The 17892-nt window shown below is 40.4% G+C and overlaps 1 protein-coding gene across 3 annotated transcripts in view; it reads left to right on the top strand.

Annotated features, from left to right (window-relative positions):
- DSP (desmoplakin) overlaps positions 1 to 16511 on the top strand; it is a 75802-nt gene extending 59291 nt beyond the window's left edge. The window contains exons 18-24 of one of the 3 annotated variants that reach the window (XM_032223270.1): positions 458 to 651; positions 2617 to 2779; positions 3485 to 3568; positions 4985 to 5092; positions 5913 to 6011; positions 7342 to 9636; positions 12700 to 16511. In XM_032223270.1, the coding sequence (XP_032079161.1) occupies positions 458 to 651; positions 2617 to 2779; positions 3485 to 3568; positions 4985 to 5092; positions 5913 to 6011; positions 7342 to 9636; positions 12700 to 15891 (6135 nt within the window). In that variant the 3' untranslated portion in view covers positions 15892 to 16511. The remainder of the gene's footprint in view (positions 1 to 457; positions 652 to 2616; positions 2780 to 3484; positions 3569 to 4984; positions 5093 to 5912; positions 6012 to 7341; positions 9637 to 12699) is intronic. The other 2 variants (XM_032223271.1, XM_032223272.1) reach the window with 2 other exon arrangements.
- Positions 16512 to 17892: the final 1381 nt, after the last annotated feature.

The raw sequence follows: 17892 nt of genomic DNA on the forward strand, positions 1-17892 counted from the left end.
TGTAGACTGGCAACTACCCGGAGGAGAGCCTTCTCGGTGGCTGCTCCGACCCTCTGGAACGAACTCCCCGTGGAGATTCGGACCCTCACCACCCTCCAGTCCTTCCGCGCCGCCCTTAAAATCTGGCTGTCCCGGCTGGCCTGGGGTTAACGATTCTAACCCCACTCGAATTGTATGACTGTTGTGTTCTTAAATGATGTAGTGTCTCCATGTTGTAAATTGTTTGTCTTCCCCCCCCCCCTTTTTGAACTGTGAGCCGCCCTGAGTCCTCCCAGGGAAAAGGGCGGCATACAAATAAAGTGAAAATGAAAAATGAAATGAAATAAATAAAATAAAACTTAAACTTAAACTTTTTTAAAAAAAAATGTTGATATTTTTGAAATGTTGAGCATAGATGCTTAAATAATTTAATTTTTTCTTTCTTTCTTTCTTTCTTTTTTTGCCCGTATTTTTGCAGAAAATGAAAGCAGACTTTGGTATGAAGAAGTCCTTGCTTGGTACTTTGGAAGCCGAGCTGCAGAAGGCCCTCCAGGTTCACTCCCAGTCTTCTCAATCGTACCCTCACTATGACTTAGATCTTGGAAAATTTGCTGATAGAGTCAGCCAACTAAGAGATCGTTGGCAAAGGCTGGAAAAACAGCTGGATGACAGGTGTGGTTTTTTTTGAAGCAGTGTGTTTGGGTTTTAGCAATAGCAATAGCAATAGCAGTTAGACTTATATGCCGCTTCATAGGGCTTTCAGCCCTCTCTAAGCGGTTTACAGAGTCAGCATATCACCCCCATAATCTGGGTCCTCATTTCACCCACCTCGGAAGGATGGAAGGCTGAGTCAACCTTGAGCCGGTGAGATTTGAACAGCCGAACTGCAGATAACAGTCAGCTGAAGTGGCCTGCAGTACTGCACCCTAACCACTGCACCACCTCGGCTCTTACTTACTTTTCTCATCATGGCATCATTCCTTTGCGGATAATTTTTACATTCGTTGTAAACACAACATTGCAAGTTCTAGTGGAAGAACTTTCTTTTTTAATTTGATTGTGTTGTTTCTTGCAAATAGGTTTTCTAGAAAAGTGATTTTTAGGCTACTTTAGATATAAACCTCTAGCTTACATTTGAACCTGTGGTACTTGTATATAATGCTTTCTGGCTGATAGAGGTAGAAGTAACGATTGTCATCATGCTAGCTGAATATGCACTTCCATGCCAGTCGTGTTTTACAAATGATAGTTGTATTTATGGAGCTATATTAAGCTTAAAAATAGTGTTGCATATACAGGGGTGGGTTTCTCGCCCCGTTCCAACCGGTTCGGTTGGAACAAGGCCGGCGGCGTCCTCATGCACGCCGCAGTGCATGCATGCGTACTAGCGCCTGTGCGATGCTCCAGCTGCTCCTGGAGGATCGCGCAGGCGCTGTACGCGTTCTGTGCATGCGTGGAAGCGCAGAACTCGTCAAAACCGGGTAAGAAATGCGGGCGGGTGGGTGGATCCTTCGGCGTTCCCGGAAGTTACTTACTTCCGGGTTCGCCGACCAACCGGTTCGCAGGGACTGCTGCGAACCGCCTGAAACCCACCCCTGTGCATATATTGTTGCAGGTCTTATGACATACTTTTTTTTTTGTAAATATATTGCTCTATAATTCTTTACAGTCGTGGCTTAACTGAGATTAACAGGCATTACAAGATAAGCAAAGGCTGTAAATTTAGAGTGCCACAAAAAGTAAATTGGATATTCTAATTCTTAGAGAAGGGACTCTGGGTCAATGGTAGGAAATATTTTGTTTTTATTGTGTTTCATATATAAGACTATAGAGATGATCACCGGCATTGTCAATGCAGATTGGTTCTTGGGTAGTACAACTGTTAGAAACTATTTTTTTTATTGACAAACATGTAAAATACACACACACACACACACACACAAAAGTTAGACGTACACCACATTTATACAATTCCTTTTTTTTTATAATAGCAATCATCAATCGATACCGCTCACCTTATATTATTTCCCCTTCTATTGTATTTCATTTGGATTTCACCATTCTTAACCCTCTTATTTTACTCATAACTATTATTTTTTTTGAGTTTTGTTATATTCCTTCACTGATTTTTGTTTCTTTCTTCCATCCACCTATACCATTTATCCCATATGTGGTAGAATTCTGATTCTTCCTTTCCCTGGATTTCTTTAGTTAGTTTGTCCATTTCAGCACAATCCATAACTTTTCTTATTATTTCATCTTTGCTTGGAGTTAATTTGTTTTTCCATTTCTGGGCAAAGACAATCCTTGCTGCCGTAATTATATGTAGTATTAAATACTGGATTTCTTTTTTGTATTTCGCAGACATAATTCCTAATAAAAAACCTTCAGGTTTCCATTCTATTTTAACCCCTGTTATTGCCTCCAGCCAATTTTTGATCCTTTTCCAAAACATTTTTGCCTCCTCACAGGTCCACCATAAATGGTAATATGTTCCGTGTATTGATTCGCATCTGTTAGAAACTATTAGAAGGGACCTTTGTTACACTTGTTGCATTGATACGGTCATAGAAATCAGCATCAATCGGGTTCAATGGATCAATCTATATTTGTTGCTTCCCCCCCCCCCCCCCGCAGATCGTGGGATTTAGAAAAACAGGTGAAGCAGCTGAGAGTCTACCGAGAGCTTTACCAGGCTTTGAATAAATGGATCTGTGATGCCAGGCGCCGACAGGACACCATTGAAGGCATGAAATTGGGAGATGTTAGCACTGTCATGAGATACCTGCAGGAGCAAAAGGTATCTATTTTTGCCTTAAACTGATCTTCAGAACTATAATGGAATGAGTTTGTAATTCATCCTAATCAGTGGTGGGATTCAAATAATTTAACAACCGGTTGCCTGCCCTCATGACTAGCTGGGTAGGCGGTGCTCTGTGGTCATGTGACTGGTTGGGCGTGGCCAACTCAACGTCACTCAGGTCGATGGACACTTCGCCTTAGCTGTTACAACGTCATAAGGGTTAACCGGAGAGGGAGTTTCTGTAAGCAGGGCAATCAAGATTAGGCTAGAAACAACACCAGAATGTTTCCTTCCTGCCTTCCTTACAGGATTAGCCCTGTAAAGTGGGGAAAAAACAAAAGGAGATTTCTTTCAACAATCGGTTCTCTGAACTACTTAGAAAGTTACCAACTGGTTCTCCCGAATAGATGCGAACCGGCTAAATCCCACCACTGATCCTAATGTATATTGGTATGTTAGTAAGAGCCCATAATATTTTAAAATCAGACTTTAATCCAATTAAATTTATTTTCCAATTTTTTCTCTTAACCCGGGCTTCTTTTGTTATTGGACTATATTTCCTGAGGCCACCCATAAGCTATTGTAAACCACCTCACTATCACTGTATCTTTGGGGATCCAGTTATATAAATGGATAGATGCTCGCCTAATCTTTAGAATGCTAAGAATTTGATTAAAATTCATTCATTTCTCTTCTTGCCAGAACTTACACAGTGAAATTACAAGCAAGCGTGACAGAGTGGAAGAAGTTGTCAAGAATGCAGAAGTGTGCTCACTTGCAATCAAGGTAAAGATATTCAAAGTGTTTTTTCTCGGAATGTGTTTTCACAACAATGGTTTAAGTGCCATTAGTACACATTGTATAATTAATAAATCTCTGTAATAAATCAGAGCAAGAGCTGTGACTTCTCTTTGACCTCCTATCTCTGCCTCTGCTCCAAATCTGCTTCAGCATTAGTAGAATGACTTTCTCCTCTCATTACTACTACTATCAGATCTTATTTCATCAGCAAACACCTTTAATCTGATAATGAGTGCTTACTAGAAATGAAAATAAGTTCCATTGCAATTTCAATGGGATATCTAAATTAATGGTTGAGCTAATGTGTCGTTTTGTGCTGTTGTATTCTACTTTGGCTTGTTTCTGTTTACAAATGATAAACTCATTTTAAACATTATTTGATTTACATAACATGATTCATGAATGGCCGTGCATGATTTGTTTGGGATTTCTTCATTTATTTACACGTGTTTTGTCTAAGGCTTTAACCAACTTCTGTAGGATCAATGCATGAGTAGTAAAACAAAAACCGCATAAAAACAAAAACAAAAAAAAAAGGAAGGAAACACAATTACTTTGCTTGTCTTCAAGGCTGAGTCTTCAAGGCGTTGACTTGTTTGAAAACAATGGTTGAGACAAAAGCATGCCTTAGTACAATAGGATTAACTCAGCTACACTGAGACTGAAATAAATCCCCATTTAGCTGAGCAAGATGGTTCACCAACAAATGCGCGCTCGACAAAAGCGCGCTGACAAAACCGCTGGGAAAAAACCCGCGAGTTCAAAATCGCACCGACGAATGAGCGCAGAAGCGCACCAACAACAGCGCGCCGACAGAAGCAAGCTCTAAACCTAACCCTAATCCTAAACCTAACCCTTACCCTAACCCTTACCTTAACCGTAATCGCGTTTCTGTTGGCGCTCTTTTGTTGACACGCCTTTGTGGGCGCACTGTCGATGTCGCGGTTTTATCGCCACAGTTTTGTCGGGCGCGCTGTTGTCGGGCGTGCATTTGTTGGGTCACAGAGTAAGATATCAGTCAAATCAATCAGCCCTGTCTGCTTCTTGCTTTTCTGGTATACTGTATTTTAGAACAGGTAACGAGAGACTGAAAACTTCCTTTTTAATTCCTTTTGGCATGATTGTAAGATCAAACTATTTCAGAAACATTTTCATAAAACAGCTTAACTGTTTAAGCAGATATATAAATGAGTGACCTGTGTCTATTTCCACTTGGGTATCGCCATATGTTGTTAATTTAAAGAACAATCCTTATTTTGGTTAATTTCTTCCAGCTTCACTCCCTTCTACTTCACTGTATTCATTTTTCCACAGGCTTTGAAAATATATTGCTTTAAAAAATAATAATACTGAAATTAACAGGTAATAGTGTACATCAATATTAATGCTTTGTGCTTACAGGATTATGAACTCCAGGCTGCAGCTTATAGTTCAGGACTAGAAACTTTACTGAATATTCCTGTCAAGAGGAGCATGGTCCAGTCTCCTTCAGGACTTATTCTACAAGAGGTACATGCCCCTCATTTCAAATTATTTGCAATTTCAGCCATGTGATGGGACTTGTGGAAGGCACCAATTTGGGAGATCATGTATAGTACAGTGTTCTGACCCCCTCCTCCATCCAGTAACAAAAGCCGCGCTTAATGAGAATGTCCTTTAATAGCAAGTCCAGACTCTCGGTGGCTGAAAGCCAAGTAAACAAATAGATAAGGACTTTGGCAACAAGTCCGACAAATCTTGGCAGCAATGCAAACAAACTCTGGCAGCAATCCAGCCTGCCAAGTTAGTATCTCTTTAGTCCAAGCGTTGACTTCTGCAAGAAGGATGTGGCACAAGCAGTCTCTTTTATAGTCTGGAGAGGAGCCTAATGACCATCAGCTGAGCATAATTACCTCCTGTAATTACTTAGTTGTTCTTGATGCCGAGGAGCTCTTCGACGGCGTGCATCCCAGAACAACTCACAGTTGGTTTCTGGATCACTCTTCCTTGTCTCCTCCCCACTGATCCAAGGCTCAGGCGCCACCTGTTGGCCAACCAGCCTCTCTGTGCCCTGCTTGGAGTTGGAACCCTGTCCAGGGTCCTCCACATCCTCCAGAGCCGACTCATAGGGCCCCTCGCTGTCGGAGTCCAGTGGCAGCTCCTGCTGGGCCACAACAGTACAGTACCATTACTTTCCCATAATAATTATCCCCAATTTAGGACAGTTATTTTGCAAGCTTAAGATTAGATTATTTTGTTTTATGAGAATGAAAAATCTGTTCAAATAAGCTAAAACAATATTTGGGATGGATGTCAATATACTTTTTTCTCTTCTTCCATTCTTATTTAGGCTGGAGAGATTCAATCCCGATACATTGAGCTTCTTACCAAATCAGGAGATTATTACAAGTTCTTAAATGAAATATTAAAAAACTTGGAGGATATAAAGGTAATTTCTCTTTGGTCATAGACCTTTTGTGAATTTTACAGTATCTCAAAATATTAAATGCTTCAAAGCAAACTTTAGATTGGAAATAATGCCTTGCTGTAATGATAAAAAACCTTCCTAGCACTCTTAGAATGTTACTTCGTTGACTTTTGTTGCTGTAATAGTTAATATTGCATATTTAGATTGGAAATATAATCTAGTCAAATGGAAAAACCATGTGATAAATATTTGTGTGTGCAAGACCCCTCTTTCCAATGACTGCCAGTGTACACATGTGGTGTAACCACAATCCTGATATTGTGTGAATTGTTTTTTTTATTATTTATAAATTTTTATTTTAAACACATAAACACATCAACAAAAACAGACACATGACTTAAAACAACATAGGAACAAGAAGTTCCATCGTATATCATACAGCAGTTCCGTATCGGTTTCTTTGCAGTTAATGTTTTCCCTTCTATACATTTCTATCTTGCATTCATGGTCCCCTTATTCATTATCCATTTTTATGTACAATTCTATATTTATTTATACTTACCTATTTATCACCAAATATTGTTTAGCCCTATTGTGCTTTATATTCTTACTGTTATTTATTCTCTTACATATAATTATAAGTATACATTCACATAGTTATTCTTTTTCTTTGCCATTCTTATACTTTTGTTATTCCATTTAAAAGGTTATAATATACAGTTTGAGTTGCTTTGTTTACCATCCCTAGCACCTGTTGTAACACCACCTTATTTTCTCTTCCTTTTCTTTTCTCCCTCCCTTCCTTCTCTACTTCCTTCCTTCCTTCTCTCCTTCCCCTTCTTTCTTCCCTTACATCTCCCCTACTCCTACCCTCTCTCTTCCCCTTCCTACCATCTCTCCTTCTCTTTCTCTCCCTTCCTCCCTCTTCTCCTTCTCTTTCTCTCCCTTCCACCCACCTCTCCTTACCTCTTTCTTCTTCCCTTACCTCTCCTCCACTCTTCCTCTTCCTTTCCTACTATCTCTCCTTCTCTTTCTCTCCCTTCCTCCCTCCTCTCCTTCTCTTTCTCTCCCTTCTACCCTCCTCTCCTTTCCCGATATTGTGTGAATTGTATTCCATTGTAATCTATAAGGCATCAGTTTGTGGAAAAAATAAAACTAGTTTGCTTACAGATTCTTTGTGTGTAAATGCAGCTTTCCTAAAACAATACTCACCTTGGAAACAATAAAAGGCTAGCCTGTTAAGAAAAGAACACAGAGGGACTTCCCCTAAATAATTTTATATCTATATTTTGCAACGTTGTGCATTGCTTTGCATGAGGTTGATCAAATTGTCTATCTCTTGATTCTGCAGATGAAAAGTACCAGAATAGAATTACTGGAAGAAGAACTGAGATTATCCAAAGATGCCAATTCTGACAGCAACAACAAGCACAAGTTCCTGGAACAAAACCTGCAGAAGTATCAGATGGAATGTTCTCAGCTGAAAGCTAAATTCATAAGTTTGGAAGAAATGAAGAGACAAGTTGAGATGGATGGCTGTTCAGCCAAGCAAAACCTGGACAAATGCTACGCACAAATCAAAGACCTCAATGAGAGGATAACAAGGTTGACTTATGAGATTGAAGATGAGAAAAGGAAAAGGAAGCTGTTGGAAGACAGATATGACCAGCAGAAGTCAGATTTTGAGCAGTTGCAGAAGACAAGGCACAATGAAAAAGAAACCCTGGGTTGGCAAAAGATAGAATCAGAGAAAATCGTCAAAGAGAAGGAGTATGAGATAGAGAGGTTAAGGGTTCTTCTCCAGGACGAGGGGACACGGAAGAGGGAATGTGAGAATGAGCTGGCTAAGGTAAGAAACCAGTTTAATGAGGAGATGAGTAATGTAAAGAACAAGTATGAAACAGAGATTAATATTAAGAAGACCACCATTCACCAGATAGCTGCACAGAAAGAAGACGATGCCAAGAACCTCCGCACTCAGATTGATCGATTGCAGAGAGAGAATAGAGACCTGAAGGATGAGATCGTCAGGCTCAATGAGACCATATTGGACACCACAGAGCAGAGAAGAAGGGCAGAAGAAAATGTCCTCCAGCAGAAGGCTTGTGGCTCAGAGGTGATACAGCAGAAGCAACAGATAGAGTTGGAACTGAAGCAGATCATCCAGCTGCGTAATGATGACAATGCGAGATACAAGCAGGCCCTTGAAGACGCATCTTCAACCATCCATGAAAAGGTCAAAGAGCTTGAAAGGTTAAAGATTCAACTGCAAGAAGAAGCTAAAAGCCGATGGGAACTTGAAAATGAGTTGGCTAAGGTAAGGAACAGTTATGATGAGGAAATGATTAGTTTAAAGAACAAGTATGAAACTGAGATTAATATCACAAAGACCACAATAAATCAGGTGACTGTGAAAAAAGAAGAGGAAGCCAGTAATTACAGGGCCCAGCTGGACAATTCCTTAAGAGAAAATAGGAGCTTGTGTGAGGAAATTAGGAGACTGAAGAACTCGCTAAGTCAGACAACAGAGAGCCTTAGAAAAGTAGAAGAAAACGCTCACCAGCAGAAAGCGATTGGCTCGGAGATTTCACAAAAGAAACAGCATCTTGAGAAAGAGTTAAAACAGACTGTTCAGAAGTTCACGGAGGAGATTGCACATTACAAGCAGTCCCTCGACGAAGCCGGAAGAACACTCAAGGAGAAAAATAAAGAGATTGAGAAAAACAGAAAATTGTTAGATGCGGAAATATGCCAAAGGAAATCCCTGGAGGAAGAAAATATCCGCTTGCAAAGGATCCAATATGACCTAGAGAAAGCTAACATCAACGCAACAGAAACCATTAGCAGATTAAAAGCTCAAGAGCAGGAACTGGGACGCCTAAAGAGTGAATATGAAAGGCTTGCACAGGATAAGAAAGGGAAAGACCAAGAGAGCACCAGGCTGCAGAGCACAATGAAGGAAATGCAGCACCAGAAACACGTGCTGGAGGAGGAACTTAACAGGCAATCTAGAATTGCGGCTGAGGAAACCTCCAAAAGGAAAAACGCAGAAGAGGAATTGGAGGCTATGAGGAGAACTTTGAGAGAGCAGGCTTGTAAAATCACCCATCTCACCCAGCAGATAGAAGAGATCTCTATTGTAAAGAAACGGAGTGACGATGACTTGAGGCACCAAAGGGAGGTGCTAGATAGCCAAGTGAGAGATAAACAGAGGTACATGGAGGAGATAAGGAAATACACTTCTGAGGTTGAGGCCTTGCGTCGCCAGTTGGTCCAAGAGCAGGAGAATTTAAAACAGGCCCATATTCGCAATGAGCACTTGCAGAAGGCTATTGAAGACAAGAGCAAAAGCCTCAACGAGTGTAAGATAGAGATTGAAAGACTTCAGTGTCTTACTGAGAATCTAACAAAAGAACACTTGATGCTGGAGGAAGAGTTGCGAAACTTAAGGTTGGAGTATGATGATCTAAGAAGGGGCAGAAGTGAAGTTGATGAGGAAAAAAATGCGACAATTCTTGACCTAAAGAATCAACTACAAACCACCAACAAGCATGTCCTGGAACTTCAGGGTGTGATAAATGGTTTACACAAAGAAAGGGAAAATTTGAGACAGGAAATTGAAAAATTCCAAAAGCAGGCTCTGGAGGTATTCACAAATATTTGATCACACCTTTTATTCACCTTCACGCCCAATGCATTTTCGATCAGTGAATATTGATGTGTGTGCATCTTAATTTTGACCAATCTCTCCTCTCCCTGCTCTTAATTGGATTTAGGATCAGATTAAGGTCCTTCTGGGAATAAGTTCAAATGAGACATGAAACATAATTAGATGGCAGTGAATTCCTCAATTTAAAGGAATTTCTTCCTTTCCCGATTTTGATATTCTCAAGGCAAGATGGAGCATCTGCCATACTTCAGTTAATTCACTTGGTCCTATTTCCCAGACCATGTCCACCTTAATATTGATTTTTTGGTAGTTCTATTTAAAAAAAACAACAACCTTTGGATTTTGATATAAAACATCCTAAAGGTTCCTCTGTTGAACATACTATGCATTTAAAAGTTGTTGCAACAGAGTATATCTGTAATTCATTTGCTTTCCATTTCATCCCCCAAATGCTTTTCTTCATAGATTCTTCAGTCTTCCTTTCTGTGAGCTGCTTGGTATGATGAGATGCACAATATATAACTCATGCAGTTACATATTGAAGTTTGACCTGAATGCTTCGCCTTTCCGTTCTTTACAAGAGCATATGTGTGTCTATGGTCATGTAATCATACATAAAATATATGTGCATGTACAAACATGCATGTACTAATTTTAAGAACTATACAATCTAGAGCTAATATTGCTTATTATTTCTCTTATCTGCTCTGCTAATGTATATATGCCTCTGTATAAATATATATATATGTATATGTATATATATATATTTACAACCCCCGGTATGCCCAAATATGAGAGCTAAATAGCTTGAAATAGATCTATACTAGTCTCCCTTTATTTATTTATCAGCACAAATACAACATATATATATATATATATATATATATATATATATATATATATATATATATATATATAGATAGATAGATAGATAGATAGATAGATAGAGAGAGATTAGATTAGATATAGATATAGATAGATATATAGATATAGATATACATACATATATGTGTATATGTATATGTATGTATATATATACATACACATCATACATACATACATGTTTATGAACATGAATATATATTCATATTATGTATAGCTTACTATACATATTGTCCATTTTAAATAGGCAGGATAGAATCCAGCGTAGACATACATATCTAAATGTGCCTCATGTTGCATTAACCTTTTCCAGTTAGGTTTTAATTTTTAAATCAGATCACACATTCCCCAATTACTTTTTTCCACTGTTTGTCTTTGGTTTCTGAAACATTGATGCAACACTGTAATTTATGCTCATACACTGATTATTAAGAGCAAGCCTCCATGTATCGCTGTAGGGCAAGTTTCATTTGTTTGAAGAAATTTTTAGAAAGAATGGAAAAAGCTCATAAATAATAATTGAACTATGATATTTAACTAACAAAGCAATGGAGGGAATCCACATGTGTATCCATTATATACATTCTTCCAGTCCCTCATTTATATTAATGTAGGTAAATGACGAGGATTTCACTAAAGTTATTCTGTGAGTAAACTTAATAGAATAAGTAAACTTACTAAACACACCCGAGTCATATAAAAATGCCCTTTCCTTGAAATTGATAGGAATATTCTTATATTAACAGTTCTTTATTACAGAAAATTCAGTTGACTATTCTTTTGAAATATTTTATTAAAATGCATCATTCAAGAATTTTCTTATCTCTTTCAACGAATCTAATTTTATCAAAGGGAAAAAAAGGTAATCCAGTCACTGCTAAACCACTAAATCAAGGCATTGCAATTTATATTTTACATTTTAAGAGGTTAAAAAAGGAAGCACTAAATGCCAGGAGAGTGTTCTGTTATTCCAAATTAAGACACTTCATTCTTGAAATGAGTTTTAAGAGATCGAAAATTCCCTCCTTAAGATGTTTATTCAGAGCAATACTACTGATTGCACTAAGCTTTTTTTAAAGTAATAGTAGGAAAGTTCAGCTGCAAACCTATGTGTTGTTACTTGTTAGTAAATCTCATTAACTTAAGGATACAAACTTCTGCACAAGTTTGTACAGAAATGAGATTTAATATTCTTATTTATAACAAGACTGTACCCAGTCCATTTTATTTGGAAAACAAATGAAACATTTCTATCAGAAAGCCAATCCATAGTAAAACAGACACAAAACTGTAAAATACAGTGTTACATTACTCAGGACTGCACTTATCCACTACTCTTTTTTTTATTAAAAGTTTTAATAAGTTTTACAACTATATACCTTTCCCCTTCCTCCCCACCAATCCCACATCCCCTCCCACCCTCCCCCCCAATCTCCCAGAGCAAATACAGGGTATAAACATTTAGCAATCATACACTAAAATAAACTAACTAACTTTAGCATCGTCCCTCGCTTATACTTTAACTCCCCTTTTGTAAAGCTAACTTTAGATAAGTTGTAACATTCCTTGTGCATTCATAAGCTAATTGAAATTTCTTAGTCCGATATTTATTTTGAATGTAATCAATCCATCTTCTCCATTCCAACTTATATTTCTCATTTGAATGGTCCTTCAAATATGCTGAGATTTTGGCCATTTCTGCTAAATTTACTACTTTTAACGTCCATTCTTGAATATAGTAGGCAATTCTTCCTTCTTCCAGTACTGCGCCACCAACAATCTTGCTGCCATTGTTAAATTCAGAATCAAGTTAGCCTCTATAACTGTACAGTCTGTAGTTATACCTAACAAGAATAACTGAGGAGTAAACTTTAATAATATTTTGAATAATCCACCATATTTTTATCCAAAATGCTTTGGCTTTTTTACAAGTCCACCATATATGATAATACGTAGTAGCATCAGCACATTCACATCTCCAACATTTAGATTGTAAGTTTGGATACATACAAGCTAATTTTTTAGGATCTAAGTCTTATCCACTACTCTTAAGGTGGTGTATATACTCTATAGTATAAACTATAGAGAATAAATAATAAATACTGGATGTTAGCACAACCATTAATCTTGTTCTTTGTTCTTTTCTTTTTTTAAAAGACATCCCACAGGATTCAAGAATCCAAAAGCCAGTGTAACCATATTATGCAAGAACGAGAAACCCTGCTGGTGAAAATAAAATCCCTGGAACAGGACAAAGCAAGATTGCTTAGATTAGAGGAAGATCTGAATCGTACCAAGGGCATGTTGGAATCCGAGTCCCGCTTGAAAGTACGGCTGGAAAACGAGAAGCAGCAGATACTGAATGACTTAAACCAGTGGAAAAGCCAATACTCCCGGAAGGAAGAGACCATCAGGAAAACCGAGTGTGAGCGAGACAAGAGCGAGAGGGAGAAGAGTGCCTTGTTGATAGAAGTCGAAAGGCTGCAGGCGGAGATCAAAAGGATCGAAGAAAGGTACCGATGCCGCTTAGAAGAGACGAGCAGGAAGAGCCAGGCTGAGATGGACACAGAGCGGTTGAAATTGCAGAAGGAAATTGAGAAGTTGAAAAAACGTCCCTATGGGGCACACAGAGCCACGCAGACGGAAGAAGACTTGATGATCGATCCTTCTAAGTTGCTTTTCAGTGGCTTGCGGAAAAAAATCACAGCAGTGCAGCTGCACGAGTGTCAGCTGATAGACAAATGCACCCTGGATAAGTTGTTGAGAGGACAGAAGTCAGTGGAGGAAGTTGCTGCTGATCTCGAACCTTACCTTAGAGGCGCTGGGGCCATAGCGGGTGCTTCCCTTAACACCAAAGAGAAGTATTCTCTGGTGGAGGCCAAACGTAAACAGCTTCTTACTCCGGAGAACACAATCCTGCTTTTGGAGGCCCAGGCAGCCACTGGAGGGGTAATTGATCCCCATCGGAATGAATCATTGAGTGTGGACAGTGCTGTTGCTCGAGACCTGGTTGATTTTGATGACAGAGAACAAATTTACATGGCCGAAAAGGCTATCACTGGGTTTAAAGATCCCTTCTCGGGAAAAACAATGTCTGTTGCAGAAGCCATGAAGAAAAATTTGGTTGACAGAGAGATTGGGATGCGTCTACTTGAAGCCCAGCTAGCTTCAGGAGGAATTGTTGACCCTGTCAATAGTATCTTCTTGCCAAAGGACATTGCTTTATCCCGTGGGCTGATTGATCGGGATTTGTATAGAGCTTTGAATAATCCATCAAAGCCCTTAATTGATCCTCTTAGTAAGAACGCCATAAGTTACATGAAGCTCCGAGAAAGATGTAGAATTGAACCACACACCGGTTTACTTCTCCTTCCTGTGCAAAAGAGAAGCATGTCCTTCCAAGGAATCAGAAAGCTGATCACCGTTTCTGAATTGGTTGACTCTGGCATAATTCGGGAATCAACAGCAAATGAACTGGAAACTGGAGTCATCACTGTTGAAGAGGTCACGGATCGAATCAAAGATTTCCTGCAGGGTTCCAGTTGCATAGCTGGTATTTATAATGAGGCTACTGGAGAAAAGCTTGGTGTTTATCAGGCCATGAAGATAGGCTTGGTGAGACCAGGGACAGCTCTTGAGCTTCTGGAAGCTCAGGCAGCTACTGGGTTCATTGTGGACCCCGTCAACAATTTAAGGCTTCCTGTGGAAGAAGCTTACAAGAGAGGCCTTGTTGGGATAGAGTTTAAAGAAAAACTTCTGTCTGCCGAAAGAGCAGTCACTGGGTACAAAGATCCAGAAACAGGAAATATCATATCCTTGTTCCAAGCAATGAACAAGGAACTCATTGAGAAAGGCCACGGTGTTCGTTTGCTGGAGGCCCAGATTGCCACTGGTGGAATCATTGATCCTAAAGAAAGCCATCGTCTGCCGGTGCACACAGCTTATCAACGAGGCTACTTTAATCAAGAACTGAATGATATTCTGTCCGATCCCAGTGATGATACCAAGGGATTTTTTGATCCCAACACAGAAGAGAATTTGACCTACTTGCAGTTGAAGGGAAGATGTAAAATAGACGAATTAACTGGGCTCTGTCTACTACCACTGAGAGAGAAGAAGAAGGTGGTACAGACTTCACAGAAAAATACACTCCGGAAACGTCGGGTTGTCATTGTAGATCCTGACACAAATAAAGAAATGTCAGTCCAGGAGGCCTACAATAAAGGCCTCATAGATTATAGTACTTACATGGAGCTTTCAGACCAGGAATGTGAATGGGAAGAAATTACTACTACCGCATCAGACGGGAGCACGAGAGTTGTGCTCGTAGATAGGAAAACCGGCCACCAATATGACATTGAGGATTCCATTGATAAGGGCCTTGTTGATAGGAAATTTTTTGATCAGTACCGTTCTGGGTCTTTAAGCCTCACGCAGTTTGCAGACATGATTGCTAGTAGAAATGGAGGTGACGAAGTCTTCAAGCACGAATCCGTTATTCGGTCTCCTACTGTACTGAGTGTCAAGAGTTCTTCCATCGTGCTAAAAAGCAGCTCTGGCTCCTTTTCTGATTCTCCAGAAGAAGCCACTCCCATTGCCGCCATATTTGACACGGAAAATTTGGAGAAGATCTCGATTCCAGAAGCTGTGCAACGGGGGATTGTTGACACCATCACCGCCCAACGTTTGCTCGAAGCCCAGGCTTGTACAGGAGGTATCATATGCCCTATCACAGGCCAGCGTCTTTCCCTCCAGGATGCAGTTGCCCAGGGCATCATTGACCATGAGATGGCTACACGGCTGAAGCCAGCTCAGAAAGCCTTCCTTGGCTTTGAAGGTATTAAGGGGAGAAAGAGGATGTCAGCGGCAGAAGCAGTGAAGGAGAAGTGGTTGCCTTATGAGGCTGGCCAACGCTTCCTTGAGTTCCAGTTCATCACAGGAGGCCTTGTTGACCCTGATGTACATGGGAGAATAAGTACAGAAGAAGCTATTAGGAAAGGATTGATTGATGGCCGGACTTCCCAAAGGTTACAAGACATAGGCAACTATGGCAAGATTTTGACCTGCCCCAAAACAAAGCTGAAGATCTCCTACCGAGAGGCGATGAATCGCTCGATGGTAGAAGACCTAACTGGGCTCAGATTACTTGAAGCATCTTCTGTTTCATCCAAAGGCATCTCCAGCCCATATAATGTCTCTTCAGCACCAGGGTCACGCTCAGGGTCACGCTCAGGATCTCGCTCAGGATCACGCAGTGGATCAAGGAGAGGAAGTTTCGATGCCGGCACAAGTTCTTCATATTCTTATTCCTACACATCTGTCAGCAACAGCGGAAGCATTGGGCGCTAGACAATCTTCGGTGTATCTAACTTTTGTTCTATATGTCTGCTTGTTTTAAAGAAAACAAAACACACAAAAAGATCAAACACACATACACACATGGGCTGTTGGTAACACTGGTACGTTAGTTGCTTGGGTGAAATAGCTAAGCTACAGCATAGAAATGCAAACCCAAATACAAGCTGCGAAAAATGCTTTCTGGAAGGAGGGGGATGCTACGTTTTTTCCTTTCTTAAAAAAAAATCCAACTTGGCTTATGAGTGTGGTTTGTAAACTATAAGAAAGCAACACCTGCCTCTGAAAACAGATGTTGCATTCTGTCTTTCTTGTTGTTTTATTACTCGTGCAGAATATTAGCCTAGCATCCGTGTTTTTATATCATTGGTCAGGTTTTTTGTAAAGCCACTTTTCCTTTCGGGCAGTAAATGTTTCACTGCACAGTGATAATAAGCCTCCAACTGATGTTAGACTTTTATTAGATTGAGCTCCCTTCTCAGTCATTTCGGATTTATCTGGAGTCAACAACGCTTTCCTGTTTTCTGTGGCTTGTTTTCCATGTAACACCATAAGAGGCCTGACTACATGAACTTAATCATTCTTGCAATAAAAGTGTAACCATTTTTAACTCATTTGTGTGAACGTGTTTACTTTCCGTATGGGTCATCTTCCTGGAGTACTTGGCTCTGCTGCATGGTAAATATTTTATATTGGTGATTTCTTTGGTCTTGTACTGAAAACTTGTGACTAGGGTTAATAGAGACCCGAATACATTTGTTTCAGGGAATAGTTATATGTTCTGACCCCCCTCGTCCCACACCAACACATACTCCGAGCCAAAGATAAGTTACGGCATTTAATTAACAGACAGACAGGTCCTTGGCAGCAAACCGGCACAGATAAGCTTGGGCAGCAATCCAGCACAGATAAGGCTTGGCAGCAATCCAGCCTGCCAAGCTCACAATAATGTTCTCCGACATTAATTCCTGTGTTGACTTCTGCAAGAGGGGTGTGTGCACAGGCAGTCCTTTTTATAGTCTGGAGAGGAGCCTAATGACCACCAGCTGAGTGCAATTATCTCCTGTACTTGCGCAACTGTTCCTGACACCTAGTAGCTCTTTGGTGCCGGGCATCCAGGAACAACTCACTACTGGCGTCCGGATCACTCTCCCTTGTCTCCTCCCCACTGGTCCAAGGCTCAGGCGCCTTCTGGTGGACAACCAGCCTCTCTGTGCCCTGCTCGGAGTCAGAACCCTGTCCAGGGTCCTCCACATCCTCCAGAGCCGACTCATAGGGCCCCTTGCTGTCGGAGTCTGGTGGCAGCTCCAACGGCTCCTGCTGGGCCACAACAGTTATATATCTCTATCTCCTGCTTCACTAAGTGCAGAAACCTATCGGCCTTGGAAATTACCCTTGACATCCTATGCACAGTTCACTACAGAGGTGGGTTCCTACCAGTTCGCACCAGTTCGGTAGAACCGGTTCGTCAAATCTACCAAACCAGTTAGAAGAGGTTCCACCAGTGGACCCGGAAACCAGGCCACAACTACAGAAGAGTTTCCAAAAATTTTTGAAACCCACCACTGACACACACACACACACACACACACACACACACACAGACTCACACAGAGAGAGAAAGAGAAAGAAAGGAAGGAAGAAAGAAATAAAAAAGAAAAAGTGAGAGAGATGAAAGGAAAAAAGGAAAAAGGGACAGAGAGACAAAAGGAAGGAAAGAGAGAGAGCGAGAGAGAGGGAAAGAAAGAAAACATGGCCGGCAAGCCACTCCCACCAGGTCACATGGCCGGCAAGCCACTCCCACAAAGGAGGCCACGCCCACAGAGTAGGTTCAAAAATTTTTTGAAACCCACCACTGGTTCACTATTAGTGATCAAGCTGCCCTGATAGCTGAAGCCCAAAGAAATTACTTTCCTTACAGTTGTAATTAAGTTTAAGTTTTATTTTATTTATATGCCGCCCTATTCCCTAAAGAGACTCAGGGCGGCGAACAAC

This window comes from Thamnophis elegans, chromosome 8 (assembly GCF_009769535.1).
Source record: "Thamnophis elegans isolate rThaEle1 chromosome 8, rThaEle1.pri, whole genome shotgun sequence".
Taxonomy (NCBI): Eukaryota; Metazoa; Chordata; class Lepidosauria; order Squamata; family Colubridae; genus Thamnophis; species Thamnophis elegans.